The sequence below is a fragment of the Molossus molossus genome, unplaced genomic scaffold (assembly GCF_014108415.1).
Source record: "Molossus molossus isolate mMolMol1 unplaced genomic scaffold, mMolMol1.p scaffold_m16_p_6, whole genome shotgun sequence".
NCBI classification, from domain to species: Eukaryota; Metazoa; Chordata; class Mammalia; order Chiroptera; family Molossidae; genus Molossus; species Molossus molossus.
Genome location: NW_023425399.1, coordinates 19,787,607 through 19,815,349, shown reverse-complemented (window position 1 = coordinate 19,815,349; position 27,743 = coordinate 19,787,607). Strand labels below are relative to the sequence as shown.

General features: G+C 40.8%; 1 protein-coding gene across 10 annotated transcripts in view; it reads left to right on the top strand.

The window, feature by feature from the left end:
• PHF20 (PHD finger protein 20) overlaps positions 1-27,743 on the top strand; it is a 153,136-nt gene that overhangs the window by 13,823 nt on the left and 111,570 nt on the right. For 7 of the 10 annotated variants that reach the window (XM_036246045.1, XM_036246044.1, XM_036246038.1 and 4 more), the window contains exon 2: positions 14,317-14,431. In XM_036246045.1, coding sequence (XP_036101938.1) covers positions 14,349-14,431 — 83 coding nt within the window. In that variant the 5' untranslated portion in view covers positions 14,317-14,348. Of the gene's footprint in view, positions 1-11,910; positions 11,976-14,091; positions 14,173-14,316; positions 14,432-27,743 lie in introns of those variants that run through there. The other 3 variants (XM_036246040.1, XM_036246042.1, XM_036246046.1) reach the window with 3 other exon arrangements.

Below are 27,743 nucleotides of genomic sequence, written 5' to 3'. Positions count from 1 at the left end.
TCAAAGAATCTTGTAAGAACAGCTTAGTTAGATATGTGTTTTTTTTGTTTTGTTTTTTTTTGTACATGCCCCTAGCGGGAACCAAACCCGGGACTCTGGTTTGCAGGCCAAAACTCCAACCGCTGAGCCAAACTGGCCAGGGCGAGATATGTTTAAAAAAAGACTCCCTTGCCTAAAAGGAACCCATACAAACCCACCTCAGAGCTACTGACATTTATAGATTGGAACCTCCTCGTAAAAGAATACAACTTTTCTTTGCCTCCATGGGTGAAATTGTGGTCTGTCTTCAGGTACCTCATTCCCTGTGCTTTGCTTTATTCCCCCTGCCCCTAAGGAGTAATAACAGTTTCTACATTTATCTGTGGTTAGCACTTTTCCAAGAGCTTCCAAGTGATTATCTCTTTAATCCCTCCATCTCTTCAGGGGGTTGGTATTGGTCTCTTTCCTGGTTTTTTTTAAATGTGTTTTTATTGATTTTTTTTTTTTTTTTTTTTTTTTAGAGAGAGAGGAAGGGAGGTAGAGAGAGAGAGAAACATCAATGTGAGAGAGAAACAACGATCAGCTGCCTTCTGCACACACCCCACCAGGGATCGAGCCTGAAACCTGGGCATGTGCCCTAACGGAGAATTGAACCAGGACCTCTCAGTCCATTTGATAATGCTCAACCCATAGAGCCACATCAGCTGGGCTCTTTCTGGTATTTATTATCATTTTGCCAGTCGAAAAGCTGAGGTCTTCTCTAACAGGCATCTGACGTAGTGTAAGGATACTGCTTGTTAGATGCCAGGGGTGTATGAGGAGTGAGGAGTTCAATGCCTAGGGAGAAATTGACTCAGAAAGAGGAAATTTCAGTGTAGAATGCTGAGTACTGTGGCTCAGAAGACAGGTCAGGCTGCCATGGGAGAATATTGGAGTTTGTCCCTGGCCCAGTAAGCTCTTGAGGGAGATGCTAATGGTTGAACCCGGACCTTAAGGACCAGGCAGAGGAAGCTGCTTATTTGAGCCAAGGTCTGGTGTTTGGAACTGCAAGGAGTCTGGGTGTGTGGGCTGCAAGAGCAGTGATAACCTTGAGAGCTTTTTGTGTGCCAGGTTCTGTGCTAAGTAATTATCTTCATGACACCTGTATGAAGGTATTGGTACTCTTCCTCTTTTACAGATGAGGAGGCTGAGGCTCAGAGAGAAAATGACTTGTGCAAAGTTATCTGGGATCCATATAAGTCTCACTCCAGAATTCTGGCTCATAACCACCATATAGCATTGCCCTTCTGCTGGGCTTGCCTGCTTCCTTCCTTTTATGCTCCCATTGAGTTTGGTTTGGTCATAAGGGCTAAATCACTGACAGCCTTGATGCTACACTGAGTAACTTAAACTCAGTTCTGTAGGCAAACTACTGAATTGCTTTTATTTATTATTATTATTTTTTTAATCCTCACCCAAGGATATTTTTTCCATTGAATTTTAGGGAGAGTGGAAGGAAGGGATGAGGAGGAGAGAGAGAGAAACATCGATGTGAGAGAGACAGATCTATTGGTTGCTTCCCAAATACACCCCAACAGGGGAGGGATCCAACCTGCAACCCTTAACTGGAAATCAAACCCGTGACGCTTCCATGCGAGGGCCCACTGAGCCACACTGGCCAGAACGGAACTGATTTCATTTAAATAGAGATATGATTGATATATAACCTGAACTGTTTTATTTATTTTATTTTTATTTTTAAATATATACATGGTATTTTAATAAAATATACACGATTAAATTAACTTGAAATTAAAGAAGTAACCTGGACTGACAGAGGATCTTTTTTTTTTTTTTTTAATTTTATTTTTGTTACAGATGTTTCTTCTTTTTTACCCCATTGACACCCTCCTTCCCATTCCCCCTGCCCCATCCCCGGCTTTGTTGTCCATGTCCATTGGTTATGCATACATGCATATAAGTTCTGTGGTTTATCTCTTCCCACCCCCCACCACCCCCTCTTCTGAGGGTTGTCAGTCTGTACCCTACTTCCGTGTTTCTGGGTCTACCCTATTCCTCAGACTGTTATATTCATTATATTCCATATATAAGTGAGATCATGTGGTATTTGTCTTTTTCTGCTTGGCTTGTTTCACTTAGGATAATACTTTCCAGGTCCCTCCATGTCATCTCAAAGGATAAGAGATCTTTCTTTCTTATAGCTGCATAGTACTCCATCGTGTATATGTACCACAGCTTTTTTATCCATTCGTCTACTGATGGACACTTGGGTAAACAGAGGATCTTATGATCAAATTTGTATTTTAGAAATATCACTGTGGTAGCAGTGAGGAAGGTTATCAATAGTGTGGCAATTGTCTAGAGTCAGACTACCTGGGTTTAATTCCTTGCCCCAATACTTGCTAACTTTGTCATTTGAGCAGCTTACTTTCTGAACCTTAGTTTTCTTTTTTTTTAACCCTCACCCGAGGATATTTTTCCATTAATCTTCAGAAAGAATGGGAGGGAGGGAGGGAGAGAGAGAGAAGAGAGAGACATTGATTGGCCTCCTTCCACATGACCCTGAGGAGGGCCGGGGAAGGAACCACAACCGAGGCATGCGCTCTTGACTGGAATCAAACCTTTGACTCCTTGGTCCGTGGGCCAGTGTTCTAACTGCTGAGCCAAACCGGCCAGGGCTGAACTTTTGTTTTTCATCTATAAAATAGGAGTAATAATAATCTTCATCATGAACCTGTGAGGTAGACACTAAATGAGATGATGTGTATATAAGTACTTAGAACAGTGTCTATCATAAAATAGGCAGTTATAAAATGTCATCTTGTAAGACTGTATAGGTTTGGATCTGGGGAGAGTGTGTCTGAAGGCTTTGAGCTCCTCATGATCTGTCGTGGTAAATGGATTAAAGTTGGTGGGCGTTGGGGAGAGAATATGAACTGGGCAGCCACCCAGAAATGGGAGAGACCTAGAAGTAGGTATTACAAAATGGTGACCGAGAGTGGGAAGCAAGGGTGATGCCCAATGTTTCTAGCTTTGCACATTGGCCAGTCTTGGGGCCTTAAACTGTGGTGGGGAGAAAAGGAGAAGGAACTTGTGAGGGTATGATGATTAGCTTAGTGGGGTTGAGTAATGTGCCAAAGGTCATTCAGCAAATATATTCTGGAACCACGCCTGAGCACTGGGCCCTTTCCACTGCTTCTGGGAGGCTCCACTCATTTAACCAACTCATTCTCAGTATTTGGAAATGTGTCAACTCAACCTGTGTTTGCTGTCTGTCTGAATTTTAATTGTGGAAGGAAAAGGTAGGTTATTGGAGAAAGCATTTCAGGTATCTAGGAAGAAGGAATTTTTTGGCCTATTTCTTTCCTCCCTTCCTCTTTTTTTTTTTTAATCCTCACCCGAGGCCATTTTTTCATTTTTTGTTTAGATAGAGTGGGAGGGAGAGAGAGGAAAAGAGAGAAACATCTACGTGAAAGGGACACATCGAGTGGCTGCCTCCCGCACGACCAACCAGGGCCGGGGACAAACTGCTACCAAGGTATGCACCCCTAGCAGGAACCAAACCTGGGTCTCTCTGGACCACAGGCCGACGCTCTAACCCCTGAGCAAAACTTGTCAGGGCTACACAACCATTTTATCACCAGTCCTGACCAGGGATCAAACCTGCAACAAAGATACTAACCTTGGTTGGAAATTGAACCCATGACCCTTCTGTACACAGGCTGAGGCTCTAACCGCTTAGTCAAACCTACCAGGGCTGTCACTTTAATTCTTTATTACTTTGAGCCCTCAGTCCCTTCTCCTAGAGCACGATGGAGTTGCTGAGGGCAGGACTTCTGGTTGCTGTGGCTATAGTACTCTTTCACCTCTCCCAAAATAAAACCTAGACTCTTTATCAGTACATCATTAACTAGAAATGTATTATGAATTCTGAAAATTCTGATGCCGAATAGGGGCTTTGCATATCTTTTCTCAGATAATCCTATTACTGTGGGCCATTAATCCTAGTTTGATGAGTTAGGAAGGAGAACTCAGAGAAGTGCCTCATAAACAAACATGTGGTAATAGTTAAGAATCTGGAGCTGCAGGGCATAAATTCAAATCCTGACTCAGCCCCTTACTATATGGGTGTCCCTAATTTTTCTCTATTTCTCTGTTTACTCACCTTTACAACAAGGCTTAATAATAGTACTTACCTCTGTTGTTGTTGTAAGGATTACATGACTTAATATATGAAGAGTTAGGCTGAACCCTTTTTAGCTCAGCCCGCCTGCACTAGGCGCATGCAATAAAGCTATTTAACATATATATATATGAAGAGTTAGGCATTATTACTATTATACATGTTTTTTATGTAGGTCTTGTTAGTCTGCATAAGGGTATTATATATCTACTCTCCTTTTGTAAGTTAGTTTACATCCTTGCCATTTTAGTAGTTCAGTAGCATTCCCTTTTTTTTTTTTTTTATCCTCACCGAAGACATTTTTTCATTTTTTTATTCAGACAGAGCGGGAGGGGGAGAGAGGAAGAGAGAGAGAGAGAAACATCGACGTGAAAGGGACACATCGACTGGCTGCCACCCACACGACTCAACCAGGCCCGGGGACAAACTGCAACCAAAGTACATGCCCTTAGCGGGAACCGAACCCGGGTCTCTCTGGACTGCAGGCTGATGCTCTAACCTCTGTGCCAAACCGGCCAGGGCCCTTTTTTTTTTTTTTAATTTTTTAAATTTTTTATCAATTTATTTTTGTTACAGATGTTTCTCCTTTTTTTCCCCATTGACGCCCTCCTCCCCATCCCCACCACCCCATACCCGGCTTTGTTGTTTGTGTCCATCAGTTATGCGTACATGCATATAAGTTCTGTGGTTTATCTCTTCCCGCCCTCCACCATCCCCTCTTCTGTACCCTACTTCCACATCTCTGGCTCTACCCAATTACTCAGACTGTTATATTTATTATATTCCACAAATAAGTGAGATCATGTGATACTTGTCTTTCTCTGCTTGGCTTGTTTTGCTTAGGATAATACTTTCCAGGTCCCTCCATGTCGTCTCAAATGATAAGAGATCTTTCTTTCTTTCTTACAGCTGCATAGTACTCCATTGTGTATATATACCACAGCTTTTTTATCTATTTGCCTACTGATGGACACTTGGGCTGTTTCCAGATCTTAGCTATTGTAAATAGTGCTGCTATAAAAATGGGGGTACATATATTCTTTCTGATTGGTATTTCAGGCTTCTTAAGGTATATTCCTAGAAGTGGGATCACTGGATCAAATGGCAATTCAATTTTTAATTTTTTGAGGTAACACCATAGTGTTTTCCATAGTGGCTGTACCAGTCTGCATTCCCACCAGCAGTGTACTAGAGTCCCCTTTTCTCCACACCCTTGCCAACACTTGTTTGATGATTGGTTGATAGTAGCATTCTTTATTTCATTTATTAGATATCTTTTGAGCGTCATTCTTTAATATTAAGTTTCGCTTAAATATTTTCTTGTTCTTTAACATGTGAACTATATCTAGTTTCCTTAAAATCGTATGTAATGAGCCATAAAAATTATTTATTTTTATCCTGGGCTGTATTCTGCAGATTAAAATTACTGAGTCCAAGTGTATAAGCTGTTTCACAACTTGTTCCTTGCTTCCAGTTTGAGGTATAGAAAGATGGCTATAGTCAGGGCCTCAGGCAGTGTTTCAGGTGTTCTAATTTGTCCACAGCTGGGCCCTCTTAGCCCTCTTAGATTGTGTCCTATATAAAAAATTGAGTATTTCTTGCTTGTTATATAATTGTGTAATAATTCTAACACAACATTTGAAAAGCATCCAGTTGTTTAATCTTCTTGTATCAAATTATGTTGATATCTAAAGGCATGAAATAAGCGTAGCAATGACTTTGGTAGGGGAAGGAGGAAGGAGGGCCTATGAGAAGTGGTTTGTCTGTCTCTGGGAAAATCCTGCTAACCTATGATAAGAGGAATGCCTTCTGCCTTGGGGGACCGTGAAAGTTGCTAGTCCTTCTGTACCTTAGTTTTCTTTCTGTACCACAGGGACATCACATGTAGTTTTTTAAAATTAAAAATTAAAAAAAAAGTTTTCATTGATTCTTGAGAGAAAGAAATGGAGAGAGAGATAGAAACATCGATGTGAGAGAGAAACATTGATTGGCTGCCGCCTGCACGCCCCTTACTGAAACCTGGGCACATGCCCTGACCAGGAATGGAACCAGGACCTCTCAGTGCATGGGACGACACTCAAATCACTGAGCTACACCAGTCGGGCTTGCAGGCTCCATCCCTATTGGAGTGGGGGTGCAAGAGGCCGCCAATCAATGTTTTCTCACATCAAAGTTTCTATTTCTCCCTTTCTCTCTAAAAAGTCAATAAAAACATTAAAAATTTTAAAATGTTGCCTGGCTGGTGTGGCACAGTGGTTAAGCATTAGACCATGCATCAAGAGGTCACTGGTTCAATTCCTGGTCAGGGTACATGCCCAGGTTGTGGACCTGATCCCCACTGGGGGCATGCAGGAGGCAGCTAACCGATGTTTTCTCTCATCGATGTTTTCATCTCTCTCTACCTCTCCCTTTCTCTCTAAAATCAATTTTAAAAAATGATTTAAAAAAATTTTAGTCCGACCGGTGTGGCTTAGTGTTTGAGTGTTGACCCATCAATCAAGAGGTTGCCGGTTCGATTCCTGGTCGGGACACATGCCCAGGTTGTGGGCCCGATCCCCAGTGGGGGACACGGAGGAGGCAGCTAATCGATGGTCTCTCTCATCGATGTTTCTATCTCTAACTCTACCTTCTTCTCTTTCTAAAACCAATAAAGAAGAACAAACTAAAAATAAAAATTCAGTATTATTTTGTATTAGGTACAGGTGTGCAGCGTAGTGGTTAGACAGTCATATAGTTTTACAGAGTGTTTCCTTGATATTTCAAGTATCCCACTGGCACCAAACATAGTTATTACAATATTATTGACTACTTCCTACACTGTACTGGAAGTACATTTCTTTTTTCTCTCTTTTGTTAATCCCCACCCAAGGATATTTTTCCATTGATTTTTTAAAAACTTTTTTTAGATAGAGTGGAAGCGAAGGAGGGAGAGAGAGAGAGAAACATTGATTTGAGAGAGACACAATGATTGGCTGCCTCACACATGATCCTGGCCCAGGCTGGGGATCTAACCTGCAACCCAGGAACATGACCTTGACCGGGAATCAAACCCAGGACCCTTAGGTCCACAGGTTGATGCTCTAACCGCTGAACAACACTGGCCGGGGCTGGAAGTACATTCTTTTTTTTTTTTTTTTTTTAAATTTTGTTTTATTTTATTTTATTATTTATTTATTTATTTATTTATTTTTTATCCTCACCCGAGGACATTTATCCATCTTTTGTACAGACAGAGTGGGAGGGAGAGAGAGGAAGAGAGAGAGAGGAAAACATCGATGTGAAAGGGACACATCGAGTGGCTGCCACCCGCACGACCAACCAGGGCCGGGGACAAACTGCAACCGAGGTACGTGCCCTTAGCGGGAACCGAACCCGGGTCTCTCCGGACTGCAGGCGGATGCTCCAACCGCTGAGCCAAACCGGCCAGGGCTGGAAGTACATTCTTAAAGTTAGAAAATTACAGCCCTGGCCGGTTTGGCTCAGCGGTTAGAGCATCCGCCTGCGGTCCCGAGAGACCCGGGTTCGGTTCCCGCTAAGGGCACGTACCTCAGTTGCAGTTTGTCCCCGGCCCTGGTTGAGCGTGTGGGTGGCAGCCACTCGATGTGTCCCTTTCACATCGATGTTTCTCTCTCTCTCTCTCCCTCCTACTCTATCTGAACAAAAAAAAAAAGATGTCCTTGGGTGAGGATAAAAAAAAAAAAAAAGAAAAATACAACAATAGCTAGGTCAGTGTGACTCAGTGGTTGAACATCGACCCATGCACTAAGAGGTCACCAGTTCGATTCCTGGTCAGGGCATATGCCCAGGTTGTGGACTTGATCCCCAGTGGGGGATATGCAGGAGGCGGCCAATCAGTGTTCTCTCTCATCGATGTTTTTATCTCTCTCTTCCTCCCTTCTTCTCTCTGAAATAAAGAAAGAAAAGAAAAATTATCACAATACAGAAAGGTAAAAAATGAAAAGTCAAATTTTCATGCTCTATTCCTCTCATTTAAAGCAACTACTTAGACAGTTTCTTAGTTTCTTCCAAGAAATAATTTTATTTATATGCTATAATAGATCTGTCTACATTTATGTTTATTTGTTTACATTAAAGGGATAATATCATACACATGCCTCTACACCATGCCTTTTTTTACTTGACAATATATCTTGCTGATGGTTTCATGTCAGCATCTATAGATTGCCTTTATTCCTTTTGATAACTGTACAACATTGTATTGATGAACCATAATTAATTTAACTAGGCCTTTTGATAGACATTTCATGTGCAGAAATTGCAAAGCTATTTGGATTATCCTTACAGGTAATTTGGCAGTCTAGGGGATGTATCTGGCAGTGGGACTGGAGGGTTGCAGGTATGTGGATATTTGTAGATAGTTCTAAGTTGCCTTTAGAAAAGCTTTTTCCAATTTATGCTGCTAACAACAGTGTATAAGCAGCCTCTTTTTTTCTCATCCTTGTAAATACTTGGTATCCTCCTTCTCTGAGTTTTGTCTATCTGAGAAGGGGAAAAATTCTTATTTTGATTTGTATTTTTTAAATTTAGGGTGAGGTTATATGGATATAATATCACATGCTTATTACATCTTTGTACTATTTTCTTCCCTTGTAATCTGCCAGTTTTTATACTTTGCCCAAAATTGAGTTTGACTTTTTTGTTCTTGGTTTGTGTGCACTCTTTGTTAATAAAGGAAGTTAGATTTTTGTCATATGTGTTGCAGTTATTTTCTCCTAGTTTATCATTTGTGAAAGTGCCCTTTAAGCTGTATTACACAGTGCACATTTAAAGCTTTCTTTATTATCATTGATATAGGGGCCTTGACTGCAAATGCTGTATTTAAGGAAATAAACTAGGCTCTCTTTTTCCTGTGTGAGGAGCAGTAGGCTCCCATTGTTGGGCAACTTGAATATAAAGGAGTAATTTGAAGTCCTACCAAAGTCTTTAAAATGGAATCTTATATAAATACAGACTGCATCAAATTTTTTTCTTTTAATTTTCCTTGGTGTCCTATTGAACATATTTTGTTTTCCTCTTTTTCTGGAAGCTAGAGATTTTGGGAAGATAAGCTAAGGCCCTGAAGAATGCATAAGTTAAAATTTAGCTATGGAGTCCAGCCGGTGTGGCTCAGTGGTTGAGTGTTGACCCATGCACCAAGAGGTCACTGGTTCAATTCTTGGTCAGGACATATGCCCAGGTTGTGGGCCCGATCCCCACTGGTGGGCATGCAGGAGGCGGTCAATTGATGTTCTCTCTCATTGATGTTTCTACTTCTTTCTCCCTCTCATTTCCTCTCTCTATAAAATCAATAAAGGAAAAAAAAATTTAGCTATGGAATCTTAGCCCTCTTGTATCTGGAGATACGTTTGCTTTCAAAACTAAATGTGAGTCTTGGCCGGTTTGGCTCAGCGGTTAGAGTGTTGGCCTGTGGTCCAGAGAGACCCAGGTTCGGTTCCCGCTAAGGGCACGTACCTCTGTTGCAGTTTGTCCCTGGCCCTGGTTGGGTCATGCGGGAGGCAGCCACTCGATGTGTCCCTTTCACATTGACGTTTCTCTCTCTCTCTCTCTCCCCCTCCTACTCTATTGTAACAAAAAATGGAAAAATGTCCTTGGGTGAGAATTAAAAAAAAAAAGAAACAAAAACTAAATGTAAGCTCTGGCCAGGTGGCTCAGTTCGTTTGAGCATTTTCATGTACACCAAAAAGGTTGCAGGTTTGATTCCTGATCAGGGCACATACCCCGGTTATAAGTTCAGTCCCTGGTTGGGGTGCATGAGGGAGGCAACCAATTCATGTTTCTCACATTGATTTTTTTTTTTCTCTCTCTCTTTTTCATTCTCTAAAAATCAGTAAGACCCTTGCTTGTGTGGCTCAGTTGATTGGGTGTCATCCTGTACATCAAAAGGTTGCCAGTTTGATTCCTAGTCAGGGCACATGTGTGGGGATATGCAGGAGGCAACTACTTTGTGGTTTCACTCTCACATCAATGTTTCTCTCTCTTTCTCTCTCCCTTCCTCTCTAAAAATCAATACAAAATATTTTTATTCCTGGCCAGTGCAGGAGGCATCCAATTGGTATGTCTCTCTTGCATTGATTTTTTTTTTTTTATCCTCACCCAAGGACATTTTTCCACTTTTTGTTCAGATAGAGTGGGAGGGAGAGAGAGAGAGAAACATCGACGTGAAAGGGACACATCGAGTGGTTGCCACCTGCACGACCCAACCAGGGCCGGGGACAAACTGCAACCGAGGTACGTGCCCTTAGCGGGAACTGAGCCCAGGTTTCTCTGGACCGCAGGCCGACGCTCTAACCGCTGAGCCAAACCGGCCAGGGCTGCATTGATGTTTTTCTTTCCCCCATCCCTTCCACTCTCTCTAAAAATCAATGGAAAAATATCCTCGGGTGAGGATTAACAACATATATATATATATAAAATTTTATCCTCACCCGAGGACATTTTTCCATTTTTTGTTCAGATAGAGTGGGAGGGGGAGAGAGAGCGAGAGCGAGAGTGAGAGCGAGAGAGAGAGAGAGAGAGAGAGAGAGAGAGAGAGAGAGAGACATTGATGTGAAAGGGACACATCAAGTAGCTGCCCACCCACACAACCAACCAGGGCCGGGGATAAACTGCAAGCAAGGTACGTGCCCTTAGCGGGAACCGAACCCAGGTCTCTCTGGACCGCAGGCCGATGCTCTAACCGCTGAGCCAAACCGACCAGGGCCATATGTACTTTTTTAATCAATAAAAATATATCCTTGGGTGAGAGTTTAAAAATATAACACCTAGCCCCGGTTGGTTTGGCTCAGAGGTTAGTGTGTTGACCCGCAGACCAAAGAATTGAGGGTTTGATTCAGGTCAGGGGCACATACCTTTCTTTTGGTTCGGTCCCCAGTCCTGGTCATGTGAGAGGCAACCAGTTGATGTGTCTCTCACATCGATGTTTCTGTCTCTTTCTCTTTCCCACCCACTCTGTATTAAAATAGATGGAAAAATGTTCTTGGGTGAGGATTTAAAACAAACAAAAAAGCCCTAAAGAGATAGCACCTAAATGTGAGAAGTAAAAAATTCCTTCTTCTGTCTTGAACTCTTTTGTTAGCAGGTATTGTCAAATTAAATTGAGACTTTTCAGATGATTTCCCAGATGTCCCTCCCCTTGTCCTTTGTTAGAGCTGGTTCATCTCTTCTTCAGTATTTGTGTTTGTCTTCCTGAGTGGACTGAAGCAGGGACTGAGTGGATTTCTGATTTCTAGCACAGTGCCTTACTGAGAGTACTCACTAATGGTTTGTTGAATGAATTAATGTGAAATTTAAAAACTCTGCCGCTCTCAGAGGAGTGGAGGGAAGTCTGGGGATGGGACTGGAAAGCCAGATTAGTCCTTGGTCTTGTTCTGTATAATGTCAGAGTGAAAATTCAAACAAGTGGGTCAGAGTTAAAATGAAACAAGTTCATGATAAGGAAAACCTGATAATTCAGCCTCAAGAGGAATTTGTTTTTTTTTAGCCATTGGGAATAATTTGCTTATCTTTATTCATTCACTGCATTGCTCCCACACTCCTGTAATTCAGTGGAAGGTCTCCTTGGGTACGTGGGTCAGGGAAGTTGTGTGCTAAAAGTATTAATTCAGAAATCAAGTAGACCTAGGCTTTTGTTCTGGGGCCTGACACTTAATACCTGAACCTTAGCCAAATTACTTTAAGCCTGATTGTGCGATAATAGAATTAATACTAGCTTTTAATCCTTATTTTGTACTAGCCCTGTGCTCCTTAAATGAATTAATTATCTCATTAATTCTCTCACACCCACTGCCTGCAGGTAGGTACTATTATCCCCATCCCCATTTCACTAGCAGCTCAGTGAGTGTTCAATGCCACTCTTCCTTTCTTCCTTTTTGGTACCATATTTTCATATAATCTTAGAGGCCAGACTATAATCTGAATATTATTTGGTATGTATGAGATCAGAGATGAAAAGATAACTTCTTCTGATTGGATTTACTTTTTTATATATGACTTGATATCTTATTTTCCTGGGAAAGTACTAGGTAAAGCCAGTGAAACCTCTGACTCCCTTTCCTAGCTTCTTTTTTTTTTTCTTTTTGTTTTTTATCCTTATCCGAGGACATTTTTCTATTTTTTGTTAAGATAGAGTGGGAGGGAGAGATAGGAAGAAAGAGAAAGAAAACAAAGTGAAAGGGACACATTGAGTGGCTGCCTCCAGCACGACCCAACCAGGGCCGGGGACAAACTGCAACCGAGGTACATGCTCTTTGTGGGAACCGAACCCAGGTCTGTCTGGACTGCAGGCCGACGCTCTAACCACTGAGCAAAACTGGCCAGGGCTCTTTCCTAGCTTCTTTAATTACAATTGTCAACCATTCCTGACTTAGTTTGATTTGCTTGTGTGTTCTCAAATATTGGGCCTTTGGAATGGATTTTTTAATGGATAGCTCATCTTTTTCATTACACATTTTTTTTTCTTAAGGAAAATTTCTGTTGTGAAAAACTTTATAAATTTAGGAACTGTTTAAGAGGAAGAGAGCAGTTACCTATAGCCTGTTTTCTTTCTTCCAGTCTTTTTTTTTTTTTTTGGTTAATCTTTACCTCAGGATATTTTTTCATTGATTTTTAGATAGGGAGGGAGGGAGGGAGAGAGAGAGAGATCGAGAAAGAGAGAGAGAGAGAGAGAGAGACACACACACACACACATGTGAGAGAAACATTGAATGGTTGCTTCCTTCATGACCCCGCCCCGGGCTGGGGATCAAACCTGCAACCCAGGGACGTGCCCTTGACCGGGAATTGAACAGGTGACCCTTTGGTCTACAGGCCAACGCTCTTAACTGCTGAGCCAAACTGGCCAGGGCTAGTCTTCTTTCTTTCTTTTTTATTTACTTTAATGCACATGAGGTTTAATGTGAGCTCAAAGTGGTGTAATTGTGCATCCAGCCTTTTCCTGCAAGCACATTTTTTCTAATGTGATGGTTTTACACATCAGATATGAGGATCCACTTCTGTGATTTTTCTGCATTCATCCATTGCAAAGATTGTGCTCCTGGTGTGAAAGCAGATTGGGCATTGCAGACTATTAAGTTCCAAAGTTAGTGGGAGAGAATTTAGTTAGGGGTAGCTTGCTGTATGGGGGTGTGGCCTGTTCAGATGCCCTGAGAGGTCAAGAATGACTCTCCATCAAAATTACCACAAGCCCCTAAAGATAGATTTTTATGAAGATAGAAAATGACCACTAATCCCAGTACTCAAAGGCACGATAAAAAAATTACTTAGGTAAATGTAAATCGTTAGAATGGACTCAAGAAGGAGTAGAAAATTTAAATAGATCAAAGAAAGTATAAATAGGTCTTTCTTGTCCAGCCTTCCAAAAGTAGGGCCAGAAATCAGTGCCTTAGCTTTTGTTTGCTTCATTTGTAGCACTTAACATTCATAGCAGTTACTGCTTATAATTATTTCATTTTTCTGTTTAATGGCTGCATTTTTGTCTTCCCCTAATGGACTGGGGCTTCATGAGGGCAGGCAATGTGTCTCTTGGTCTTGCTGCTTTTTTTTTTTTTTAATCCTCACCCGAGGACATTGTTTCATTCTTTATTCAGACAGAGTGGGAGGGGGAGAGAGGAAGAGAGAGAGAGAGAGAAACATCGACGTGAAAAGGGACACATCGAGTGGCTGCCACCTGCACGACCCCAACTGGGGCCAGGGACAAACTGCAACTGAGGTATGTGCCCTTAGTGGGAACCGAACCTGGCACTCTGGTCTGCAGGCTGACGCTCTAACTGCTGAGCCAAACCAGCCAGGGCTTGCTGACAGACAGACAATTTGGTGACTGCATCAGCAAATGATTAAATTTAACCCTGAGAGCAATTAATTGTTTTCCTGGAGTTCTGAGGGGTGCTCCTTTATGTGAGTCTTTTTTCCTCACAGTTCCAGAGAGTACAGGATGCTGCATACTAGAAGAGGAACCAGTGGAGGGCACGCCTGTAGAGAGAGCCAGGATGAGGGCAGTAGTAAAAAAGGGGGCAGACAGGGTTTCCTGGAGCTTTGTGTTTTGAATAATGCCTGTTTGTCCTTTATGTGTAGTGAGTGATGCTACACTCTGGCCATACTTTGCCTAAGTTTCATAAATATTTAATTGGATTTTTCAGGAGAATAAAGGCAGCCCTGTTGATGACTGAAAATGACAAAGCATCCACCTAACAGACGAGGAATCAGCTTTGAAGTGGGAGCCCAGTTGGAAGCCCGGGACCGATTAAAAAACTGGTACTTTTATGTTTTTCTGTTAATTAAATCCCTTCAGTAAAGGACTTTTGCCAGCACTGATAAAGAGGGGTAGCCTGGGCTTTTCTGTAGTGTTTTTCTGCTCCCTGACTCTTAGAAGGTGGAAAGAGACTTAAGTCTAGAGTCGTGGGCATGTCCTTTCTCTTTGGTTTAGGGACCCTGTGTCAGGGGGACCATTCTGTTACCTCTTGGTTTTTATTTTGTTTTTTAATTTATTGATTTTAGATAGGTGAGAGAAAGAGAGAAACAGCAATTTGTTACACTTATTTATGCATTCATCGGTTGACTTTTGTATGTGCCCTGAACAAACCTGCAACTTTGGTGTATCAGGATAACACTCTAACCAACTGAGCTACCTGGCCAGGGGCTGTGACCGTTTGTTTACACTTGTTTCCCCTTTCTGCCTCTTTGTCTGAAGGAGTTATGAGAAAAAGAAGAATGAGTAGCTACAGGGAAGGGAAGAGTTAATAGTGGCAGCTCTTTTGCTCAAGGCTGCCTGTCTGGAAGAGGAGAGGAGAGAAAGATCAGGGATGGAGAGTGAAGAAAAGATGTCAGATCAGAACAGGTCTTGTGTTGTGAACAACCCCTGATGTTTTCTAGGTGTGTTGTATGGTTGAAATTTAATTGTCATACTGTAGGGGTGATTAGATTCAGAAGCTGAGAGGTTGTAGTCTTTGTCATTGACTTCTGACCTCTGGTGGGTAATTAGCTGCTTTTAGCATCAGCTTCATCTATAAATGTGGGTAAAAGTAGTATTGACCTCACAGAGTTTTTTTCTGAGAATCAAATTATAGGATATGTAGGGAAAGGCATTATAAAGTATAAAATTACATTGGTTGTTGAGGACATTCTAGAATTTGGTTGTTAATGTTCAAGGTGAAGATTGGGGTTTCAGAACTCAAATCTTTCTGAGTTTTTATAAGGAAGAATGTAGCCCTTTTGAGGGGTTATCACAAAATAGGCTAACCTGTTGTTGGGGTAGCAGAAGAGAAGACAGAGGAATAAAAGCAGGGAAATGGCTGGGGCAGAAAATGTCTCTGCTGCCTTTTGTGGCTGGGAGATTTGATATAAGAATTAGAGATACTTTGAACACCTAGTTGTTTTTAAACTGTTTGTATTATCTATAATGATTTCCCTTTTTTGGTTTCCCTCAGTATTTTATTTTTTTTTAATCTCACCCAAGGATACCTTTCCATTTATCATCAGATGTGGGGCGGGGAGAGACAGAGAAATATCGATGTGAGAGAGACACATCGACCAACTGCCTCCCGCACAAGCCAAGCAGGGCTGGGGACAAACTGCATCCAAGGTACATGCCCTTGACTGGAATCGAACCTGTGACTCATTGGTCCGCGGGTCTGTGCTCTAACCGCTGGACCAACCTGGCCAGGGCAATATTTTCTTTCTTTTTTTTTTTATCCTCACCGGAGGATATTTTTCAATATTTTGTTCAGATAGAGTGGGAGGGAGAGAGAGAGAGAGAGAAATATCAACGTGAAAGGGACACATCGAGTGGTTGCCATCCACACGACCCAACCAGGGCTGGGGACAAACTGCAACCGAGGTATGTGCCCTTAGCGGAAACCGAACCCGGGTCTCTCCGGACCCCAGGCCGACGCTCTAACCGCTGAGCCAAATCGGCCAGGGCTATATATGTGTGTCTTTAAATAGTAGAATCGTTTTAGGTGTTTCCAGAAAGTAATATAAGTGGTACCATGTTGTGTGTTTCTTTTCTGTATCTCATGTTTTTATGATTTACTCATATTGATATATAAGGTATTCATCCTCACTTCTGTATAGAGTCCACTCTATGAATATACCATATTTTGTTTATTTAGTCTTCTGATGGACATTTAAATTCCAGTTTTTCACTTTATACACAGTGCTACTGTGAACATCTCTGTAAATGTCTTTGTGCACATATGCCAAGAATATTTCTGGATAGTGGCTTTGAAATGTTTTTTTTTACCACAACCTATATTGTAAGAAATCCATTTTTTCAAAAATATGTTTTTATTGATTGTTTTTTTTTTAGAGAGACAGGAAGGGAAAGAGAGATAGAAACATTGATGTGAGAGAAACATTGAATGATCCGCTGCTTACTGCATGCCCCCTACTAGGATTGAGCCCGCAGTCCAGGCACGTGCCCTGACTGGGAATCAAACCAGGACCTCTCAGTCCATGGGTTGACTCTCAGTCTACTAAGCCACACTGGCCAGGCAAGAAATATATTTTAAGTCTAGTGTGGTACCTACCCATATATACGTACAAATTTAACTGAAGCAAAAATTATATGAAATAGTCCTTAGCCTTATTACATGCATTACACTCTGATGTTTTTCATCTGTGTTAAGTGTATGTTTCTTTAACATACACACAAAAATGCTGGTTAAGAAGCATTAATTTGATTTTATAATCTTCTAATGGGTCATGAATTACAGTTTAATAAGCCCTACTCCAGTGAATTTGTTGCATAATATGATATATACATTTTCAGTTTTACTGGAAATTGCCAGATTGATCTACAAAATACTTCTACTAAATTATATTCTCACCAGTAATACATAAAATTTTCTGTTTTTCCACATTCTTACCAATTGTTGGCTTTGACAGATTTTCTGGTTTTGCCAATCTTCTATATATTTTTAAAATTCTTACCTGAGGACATGTTTTTCATTGATTCTGGGAAGAGAGGGAGAAACATCAATGTGAGAGAGAAACATCGATTGGTTGCCTCCCATAAGTGCCCCAACTGGGGATCAAACCCCCAACTTGGGTATGTTCCCCAACCGGAAATCGAACCTGTTACTCTTCAGTGCATGGGACAGTGCTCTAACCAACTGAGCCACATCTACCAGGGCTGGTTTTGCCAATCTTTATTTTTGGTTGTGAAACTTGCATAATTATTTTAGTAAATGATCAGACAGAAATTGTCAGTGGATGCTAACAGGATATCGACACATTCCAAAGTATCCCCACAAATTGGTTAATACTTTCAGAGGGAAAAATATACCTTTAAAATGTGAAAGATGATGTTCTTTACTTTATCCAAGTGATACAAGGAACAGTGGGACAACCTAGCTTTATATGTTCCCCGATGTGATACAGTATGAAACAGAGATACCATTGAAGCATTCTGCAAAAAATGTTTAATCTGAAGTCTAGAGTTAACTTCCAGTTTACAGGAAATATAAGAGAATGCAGGAAACAAGTTAAACTTATCATGAGAAAAAAATGTGACCAACCCAGAATGTGGAATGTTCTACAAAGCAACGGTTTAGAACTCTTAAAAATAAATAAATAATGTCATGAAGAGGAAAGAGTTGGGAGGGGAGAAGGATAATTGTAGAATAAAAGCAACTAAAGATACATAAAACAAAAATGTAATATGTAAATCTTGGTTAAATGTTGATTTTGAAAAGATATTTTTGGGACAATAGGAAAATTTGAATATGGTCTGGATATTAGCTATTTTGGAATTATTACTGATTAGGATTGATTACAATAAGTATATTGTATATAAGTACAATAATTGGTTACAATTATTACTGATTAGGATTGATTACAATAAGTGGGAGAAGCCCTGGCCGGTTTTGCTCAGCGGTTAGAGCGTCGGCCTGTGGTCCAGAGAGACCCAGGTTCGGTTCCCGCTAAGGGCACGTACCTTGGTTGCAGTTTGTCCCCAGCCCTGGTTGGTCGTGTGGGTGGCAGCCACTCGATGTGTCCCTTTCACGTCAATGTTTCTCTCTTTCTCTCTCTCTCCCACTCTATCTGAACAAAAAATAGAAAAATGTCCTCCGGTGAGGATAAAAAAGAAATAAAGTGGGAGAAGAGTGATTTTAAAAAATATATTTTTTTGTAGACCCAGACACATGGAAGTAGGGCACAGACTGACATCCCTCAGAAGAGGGGATGGGGGGTGGGGGGGTGGGAAGAGATAAACCACAGAACTTATATGCATGTATGCATGACCAATGGACATGGACAACTAAGCCGGGGACAGGGTGGAGGGGGTGGGGTGGGGGGTGCCAATGGGGTAAAAAGGTAAAATATCTGTAACAAAAAAATAAATAAAAATTCATAAAAAAAAAAAAAAAAATATATATATTTTTTTGATTTTTTTAAAGTTTTTTTTTTTCTTTATTGATTTTAGAGAGAGAGGAAGGGAAAGAGAAAGATAGAAACATCAATGAGAGAGAACATTGATCGGCTGCCTCCTGCACAACCCCCCAATTGGGAATCGGCCCACAACCCAGGCATGTGCCCTGATTGGGAATTGAACTGGCGACCTTTTAGTGTATGGGTCGATGCCCAATCCACTGAGCCACACCAGATGGGCAAGAGTGATTTTTTTTTTTAATTTGTCATTTTGTTTTATTAGCTGACATTCTTCTGTAAGAAGATCTTTTTCTCCCCTTTTTTCTTTTTAAGGATTACTAAGGGCTCAGATTTCAGTGTGGTGTAATTACATTCATTATTCTTTTTGGTGCTAAAATTATTTCAAATTTTGCCAGTGGGAGGTCCTTTAAACTAGTTCTTTTGTTCTTTTGACACGCTCCTATTAGTTATTGAGTATTTTCTTGTTTTCTGGTACTATCAGAAGCCCCATATTTATCTTGCATGAGTCCCGCACTAGACCTTGAAGTCTGCCATTTCCAAGGAGGCCTGGTTCCTTTTAGTTGCAAGTGGTGTATAGAAATTAAGCTGTGGACACTAGGTGTGTTTACTGCTTCTAGAATGTCTTTTCTTTTAGGCCTTTTCAGTGGATGGAGCTAAGAAATAAGTAATTTGAAAAATTGTGAGTTCATTTTGATGTTTCCAATGTAAATTCAGCATTTTATAATTTATATTTTTATTTTTGCCTTTTTTTATATTGAAAATTTTTGTTCCTAATCACACTAATAAATTAACTTGTTTGCCTCATTATACATTGTATGCAAAATAATTTCAAAGTTACAATACCAATATTACTACTAACAAATCTACCAATGAAGTTTAAGATTTTCTTGGCACTTACAAAAATATACATGTATTTAAGGATAAATTATATTTAATTTGTAACATAAATTTATATATTTAATTTGTTATAAGTTAAATAGGACTTCAAATTAAATAATGTGAGTTCCTTTTTAATACTCTTACAGTATAATTTTATTTCTGCATTAAAAAAAATTTTTTTTCTCTATTGATTTTAGAGAAAAAGGAAGGAAGAGGGAGAGAGAGATAGAAACATCAATGAAAGAACATTGATTGTCCGCCTCCTGCATGACCACCACTGGGGATCTGGCTCACAACCTGGGCGTGTGCCCTGACGGGGAATTGAACCAGCGACCTCTTGGCACGATTGCTTGTATCTTAAGCCCGAGAGAAAATAAATGCTTTCTTTTTAAATACTGCAGAATTAGATGATAATTATGTAAAGGACTGACTCTTTGTCAGGCTATTCATATACAGCTTCTCCATTAAATCGTTTCAACAAGCTATCAGGTTTAATAAATGAAGGAAGAAACCCAGGTTCACAAATGTGAAAGTCTTTTGTCCCAAATATTGTGGCTGGTGAGTGGTAGAGCTGGGATATGCACCCCTGTTGATCTTACTCTAAAGGCTTCCATGCCTCCCAGGTGATTCGTTTCCCAGGTGATAGTTTTCTAGGTGCTCTTCGATATTTTCTTGATTTGTTGCTTGTTGTAAAACAAACAAACAAACAAAAAACAGTGCACGAAAAGAGTTAAAAGTATTTTTCAAAATCCATGTGACAGGAAAAGTGTAAGGAAACACAAATGTGACCCAGAGTGGGTGAGTGGGTTTCATATTTATATCTTTGATTTATTTTGTCTGCACTGCTTATACAGAAACCTAGTTTTTCTCTCACCTTTGTATAGGGCAGTAACAGGATACAAAACACCTAATTTTTTTTCCAAGCCATTGTTACTTATTTATTTTTTGTTAATCCTCACCTGAGGATATTTTTTCATTGATTTTTAGAAAGAGTGAAAGGGAGCCTGGCCAGTGTAGCTCGGTGGGTTGAGCTTCATTCCATGGACTGAGAGGTCCCAGTTTGATTCTTGCTCAGGACACATGGCCCGGGTTGTGGGCTTGATCCCCAGTAGAGGGCGTGCAGGAGGCAGCCGATGGATTGATGTTTCTCACATTAATGTTTCTATTTCTTCCTTCCTCTCTCACTAAAACAATAATACCATATTTTTCTTAAAAGAAAGAGTGGAAGGGATGGATGGAGGGAGGAAGGGAAAGAGAGAGAGAGACACACATAGATGTGAGAGGGACACATCAGTTGGTTGCCTCCCATATGATCTCGACTAGGGCCAGGGATTGAACCTACAGCTCAAGTACATGACCAGAATCAAACCTGCTACCCTTCTGTCTGAGGTTTGACACTCTAACCATTGAGCCAAACCAGCCAGGACCAGGGTCAGAATACCTAATTTTATGCTTCTTTTAGACTAACAACAATAGCAATGACAGCAGCATTTAATCAGTGAAATGCTGATTGCTTTAATTGGGCTGTTTCATTTAACTGCCCTCATGGCAAACCCATTTGGACCTGAAGTGCAGAAGTAAAATGACTTGCTCAAGGCACATATTAATTAGTAATCAATCTGCCATGGCCAGTTTGGCTCAGTGGTCAGAGTGTTCAGTTTCCGGTCAAAGGCATATACCTAGGTTGCAGGTTTGATTCCCGTCCCAGGTGGGGTCTGTGGGAGGCAACCAGTTGATATGTCTCTCTCATATTGATGTTTCTCTCTCTCCATCCTTCTCTCCCTTCCACTCTATCTAAAAATCAAATGGAAAAATATCCTCAAGTGAGGAGTAACAACAACAAAAAAATTACTAATGAATCTAAGACTTACTTAGTTCTCTTTGATAACAGTGTTATGTGTATCTTACCAGAATTTATTTGTAAATCATCCAAGCCAGTTTTTCTTAAATTATAGGATCCCAAAGACCTAATGAAATCAGGATTTTAATTTTTTTTTTTTTTTTTTTTTAGGATTTTACATTTTTTAAAGGGAGTTTATAAAATATAGTTTTGGATTTTTCATGAAGCTCGTTAGTTCTCAAAGTACTTTATCTCACCAAACAGATTGTAGAATAGTGATAAGAATCCATGTTCTAAGTTTGGACCTACCACTTTGGGGCAAACTTTCCACATATTCTTTTTTATTCTATAGGCAGAGTAATCCTGCCTGCCCTCTTTTACCTCTGGGGTTGTGTAGATGGACTGTCTAATATGTGAGAAGCTACAGTTTCCCAGTAATGATGCTTGGTGGATAGAATGGAAGCTGCTTGTTTTGAACTTTCGTCTTGTTCCTGTTATCTATCAGGACCACAGCATCTGTCCTGAACAGTGGCCTGGCCTTCCCTGTTCTTGCTCTGAACACAGTGAAAAAAGCTCCTTCTGTTTGTTGCTTTCCTGACTTTGGTATGTTTCCATCAGTTTGTTTCCATTTAAGTTGATCATGGTCTCCTATTTCTTTTACAAAGGATTTTAAAATCTGAGTTTCGTAATGTTAACTCTCTTTTCTATTTCTTTTTCATTAGGATTATTTACTGAACAAGTCTGAGTTCCTGGTTCATACTTCTTCACTTCTTGTACCATCTTTTTGCCCCAGTAATCTTTCATTTCTGAGCTTTCCACATACATGAGTATTGGCTGTGAGTCAGGCATAGTGGTACGCACTATGGAATGAAGAAAAATCAGATAGTTCCCTTAAGAAATCTAGAGGCCAGCCCTGGTCGGTTTGGCTCAGCGGTTAGAGCATTGGCCTGTGGTCTGGAGAGACCCGGGTTTGGTTTCCGCTAAGGGCATGTATCTCGGTTGCAGTTTGTCCCCGGCCCTGGTTGGGTTGTGTGGGTGGCAACCACTCGATGTGTCCCTTTCACATTGATGTTTCTCTCTCTCTCTCTCTCCCTCCCACTCTATCTGAACAAAATATCAAAAAACAAAGAAATCTAGAGGCCATTGGGGTGTTTGGCTTTGGCTTTTAGCATTGCCAGCCAAGGACTGTTAATCATAGAGTCTTATGCTTCTGTCTGTGCTAATAATAGCTCACATTTATCGAGTGATTTACTCTGTGGCAGGCACCATTCCAAATGCTTTTATGTTAAACCCCATTTAATCCTCACAACACTATTAGGTGGTACTTTTATTATGTATGTATGTATGTATATATGTATATATGTATGTATTTTTAAACCTTCACCTGAGGATATTTTCCTATTTACCTTTAGATAGAGTAAGAGGGAGAGAGAGAGGGAAAAACATTGATGTGAGATAGAGACATCAGTTGGCCACTTCCCTCACGACCCTGACCAGGGCCAGGACCAAACCGCAACCCAGGTATGTGTCCCTTGCCTCTTCGGTCTGCTGAACCAAATTGGTCAGGGCTGTTACCATTTTATATATTAAGAAACAGAGGCACAGAACAGTTAAGTTGCCCAAAGTTGAACAACTGGTAAGTAGTGGGGTTTAGGATTTGAATCCAAGTAGTCTGGCTTCTGAGCATGACAAGGTATGGCTTTGATTCCCATGCTGTGTTCTGTACCCAGGATGAGGAGTCAAGTCCCAGAAATTAATTATTATCATGGCGTGATATTTACACATATACATACCCCTGGGGGAGAACAATTAATTTCATGTATGGGAGTTTCAGAAGACCTCACAAAGATGACTTGATGCCAAGTCATTCATTCAGTATTAGATGCTAGAAATAGAGTAGTGGTTAGGATAGACATAGACCCCGATCTTGAGAAGCTGACATTAGGAGGTAGATAGACCATAAACAAACAGATAAAAATCTGTAAGGTTAGGTGGTGATAAATGCTAGGAAGAGAAATAAAGACTGATTAGTACATAGACAGTGACACTGTGTGTATGAGGGGTGATTTTTTTTTTTATATAGAGGGTGCTTAGGGTTGATCTGTCTGATGAGGAGACATTTGAAGTAGAAATCTGAAGTGAGGGAGTGATTCGGGTTGGTGTCAAGGGGAAGAGAATTCCAAGTAGAGGCAGCCAAGGCAGACTGCTGGGTATATTAAAGCAGTAGAAGGAGGGTAAAGAGTGAGGGGCCAGAGGTAGGAGAGGAATCCATAAATGTCAGCAGGAGCTAGATTGGCTGTAGTGGGGGTTTGGACTTTATTCTGAGTGTAATAGGAAGTCATTGAAATATTTTAAACAGGGAAGTGACATGATCTTATTTTAGTTATTAAAAGTGGCTGTGGTTATTGTGTGTAGAATATGCTGTAGGCAGGCATGGGCAGAAATATGGAGAATAGTAAGGAGTCTTTTGTAGTCCAGATTAAAGGTGACTTAAACTAAAAAGTGGTGGTGGAAATGAGAAGTGATCAGAGTCTGGGTGCAGCTGACAGATTTACTGATGATGTTGTGAGAGACAGGGAATAGTCAAGGATAACTCTAAGGACTTTTGGTCTAAGTACTAGTAAATCACTCTTTGCTGAAATGGGAAAATTAGCAGTTTGGTTTTACACATATTCAATATGGGATTCCTTTTGGATGACCAAGTGGAGATGTTGAGCAGATGATTGAATAACTGAGTAAAGCATTTTTGTGTGAACACTGGGTTAAAGATAGAAATTTAGGAGCTGGCAGTAAGTAAATGGGATTAGAGGAAAAGATCTTATTTTGTGGAGCAGTTTGAGGTTCATAGTAAAATTGACCAGAAAATAGAATTCCCATCCCTTGCCTTCACACATGCATAGATAGCCTTCCCCACTATCAACATCCTTCACCAAAGTGGTACATTTGTTATAATTGATGAACCTACACTGACACATCATTATCATCCAAAGTCCATAGTTTACATTAAGGTTCACTTTTGGTGTTCTACATTCTCTGGGTTATTGACAAATGTATAAAGACATGTATCCACTATTATAGTATTATACAGAATAGTTTCACTTCCCTAAAATTCCTCTATGATTTGCCTCTTCTTCCCCTAACCTCTGGCAATCACTGTTTCTATGGTTTTGCCTTTTTCATAATGTCATCTAGTTGGATATCCATACAGTATGTAGCCTTTTTGGATTGGCTTCTTTCATTTAGTAATATTCATTTAAGATTTCTTCATATCTTTCATGGCTTGATAGCTTATTTCTTTTTAGTGCTAAATAATATTTTGTCTGATGTACCACTGTTTATCCATTCACCTATTGAAAGACATTTGGTTGCTTCCAAGTTTTGGTAATTATGAATAAAGTTGCTATAAACATCTGTGTGTAGGTTTTTATGTCGACATAAGTTTTCAACTCATTTGGGTAAATACTAAGCAATGTGATTGCTGAATCACATGGAAGTATGTTTAGTTCTGTAATAAACTGCCAAACTGTCTTTCGAAGTACCTGTGCTGTTTTGTATTCCCACCATCTATGAATGTGAGTTCCTGTTGCTCCACATTCTCATCAGTATTTGTTGTTGTCGTCAGTGTTTTGAATTTTGGCCATTATAATAGATATGCAGTGGTATCTCATTATTATTTAAATTTGCAGTTTTCTAGTGAAATATGATGTTGAATATCTTTTTTTAATGTTGAATATATTTTCATATATTTATTTGCCATCTGTATTATTTTCTTTGGTGAGGTGTCTATTAAGGTCATTTGCCCTTTTTTTTTTATTGTTGTTGTTGCCCAGCCAGTGTGGCTCAGTGGTTGAGGGTCGACCCATTCACCAAGAGGTCGTCGGTTTGATTCCCCGTCAGGGCACATGCCCAGGTTGTGGGCCCGATTTCCAGTCAGTGGGGGGCATACAGGAGGCAGCCAATCGATGTTCTCTCATCGATGTTTCTCTCTCTCTCTCTCTCCCTCTCACTTTCTCTCTCAAATCAATAAAGAAAAAAAACAACAAAAAAACTGTTGTTATTAATCCTCACCCAATTCCATTGATTTTGAGAGAGAAACATCGATGTGAGAGAGACACATTGACTGGTTGCCTCTTGCATGACTCCCACTGGGGCTGGGGACCGAACCTGCAACCCAGGTACGTGCCCTTGACTGGAATTGAACCTACGACCCTTCGGTCTTTTAGGCTGATGCTCTACTCGCTGAGCCAAACTGGCTAGGGCTGTTTGCCCATTTTTTGATGCATGGGTTGATGCTCACCCATTGAGTCACACCATCTAGGCTTGTTTGCCCATTTAATTGGTTGGTTGTTGTTGGTTGGTTTTTTTAAAAAAATATGTTTTTATTTTTTTTGAGAGGAAGGGAGAGAGAGATAGAAACATTAATGGGAGAGAGAGCTAGAAACATTGATGTAGGAAAGAAACATCAATTGTCTGCCTCCTGCATGCCCCCTACTGGGGATTGAGCCCAAAACCCAGACATGTGCCCTGACCAGAAATGGAACCAGGACTTCTCAGTCCATGGGATGATGCTCAATCCACTGAGCGACACTAGCTGGGCATCAGGTGATTTCTTACTGTTGAGTTTTAAGGATTCCTTGTATATTTTGGATAACTGTTATTTATCAGATGTATCTTTTACAAGTACTTTATATGGGGTTTAAAGCCATGAGACTGGATGAGCTCATCTAAGGGCTGCACTGTCCAAAAAACCATAATGCAGGAAAAAGATTTAGAAAGTTTTTACTGACATGCCCGGCCAATGTGGCTCAGTGGTTGAGCCTTGACTCCATGCACCAAGAGGTCACTGGTTTGATTCCTGGTAAGGGCACATGCCTAGATTGTGGGCTCAATCCCCAGTGGGGGGCATGCAAGAGGCCCAATCGATGTTCTCTTTCATTGATGTTTCTCTCCCTCTCCCTTCCTCTCTCTCTAAAATCAATAAAGAAAAAAGTGTTTTTAAAAAAATCCCCATTGCTGGTGGGAATGGGAGAAACATGGATTGGTCGCCTCCTGCATGCCCACACTGGGGATTGGGCCCACAACCTGGGCATGTGCCCTGACTGGGACTCAAATTGGTGACCTCTTGGTGCATTGGATGATGCTCAACCAACTGAGTCACACTGGCCAGGGCTAGGAAATTTACTTTAAGAAGAGAAGGGTCCTGGCTGGTTTGGTTCAGCAGTTAGAATGTCGGCCTGTGGACCAGAGAGTCCTGGGTTCGGTTCCCACTAAGGGCACGCACCTCGGTTGCTGATCATCCCCAGCTCCGGTAGGGGTCGTGTGGGTGGCAGCTGGTCGATATGTCTCTCTCACATTGATGTTTCTCTCTCTTTCTCTCTCTTCTTCCCTCTCTCCCTCCAGCTCTATCTGAAGATAAATGCAAAAATGTTCTCGGGTGAGAATAAAAAAAAAAATTAAAAAAATTAAAAAGAGAAGGATTCATTTAGGTGCTTTAGAGGGGGTACGAGGGAACATTAAAAAACTCAGACTCTCAAACCCAGGTGTGCCATGGGCAGACAATGCCTCTCTTCCATCTGATCCTGATTATGAGGTACAGGCAGGCCAGATAATTCCTGGGCTATACTCCTTTATTCTTTTCCCTTCAGACATCAAGAGTGTTCTTGGTCTCTTTGCTTTTGGAGAGGGATGGGAAATTCCAAGTAGTCCACCCAACTTATCTTTGGGCTGTTGCCATCCTAGAAGCCTTTATGTTGGTTTGGTCATCTATTTTGTATTTCTGAGACCTAGCACTTTGTTTTAGAATTCAAATTTAGGAATGTTTGTTGAATAATGGAATCAACAGGGCATAGTTTCTTCCCTATAAAGAACTTAGCAATCTAGTAAGTGTATTTGCCATATAAAAGTTTGTGACTTGAATTTGAAATGCTTTTGAGTCTTGAGCTCTTTTCTTCAAAGGACAACTATTGCTTTTGAACGCTTAAATTGTATCTGCTGATCATTTCAAACTCTTACTAGTTTAGGCAAAATTAAACAAGAACAGGTAGAAAACCTGACCAGACTAGTAACCAAAAAAGTAATGGAAAAGGTAGACAAAGGCAGGTCCTCTTATGAAAAGGCCCAGAGTTTATCTTATGAAAAGGCCCAGAGGAGGTAGTTTCATAGAAAATGATACAGAGTGCCCTGACCGGTTTGGCTCAGTGGTTAGAGCGTCGACCTGCGGTCCAGAGAGACCAGGGTTCGGTTCCCACTAAGGGCATGTACCTCAGTTGCAGTTTGTCCCCGGCCCTGGTTGGTTGTGCGGGTGGCAACCACTCGATGTGTCCCTTTTACGTCGATGTTTTTCTCTCTCTCTCTCCCTCCCACTCTATCGGAACAAAAAACGAAAAAAAAAAAAATGTCCTCGGGTGAGGATTAAAAAAAAAGAAAATGATACAGAGACTTCCAGTCAAGATGACA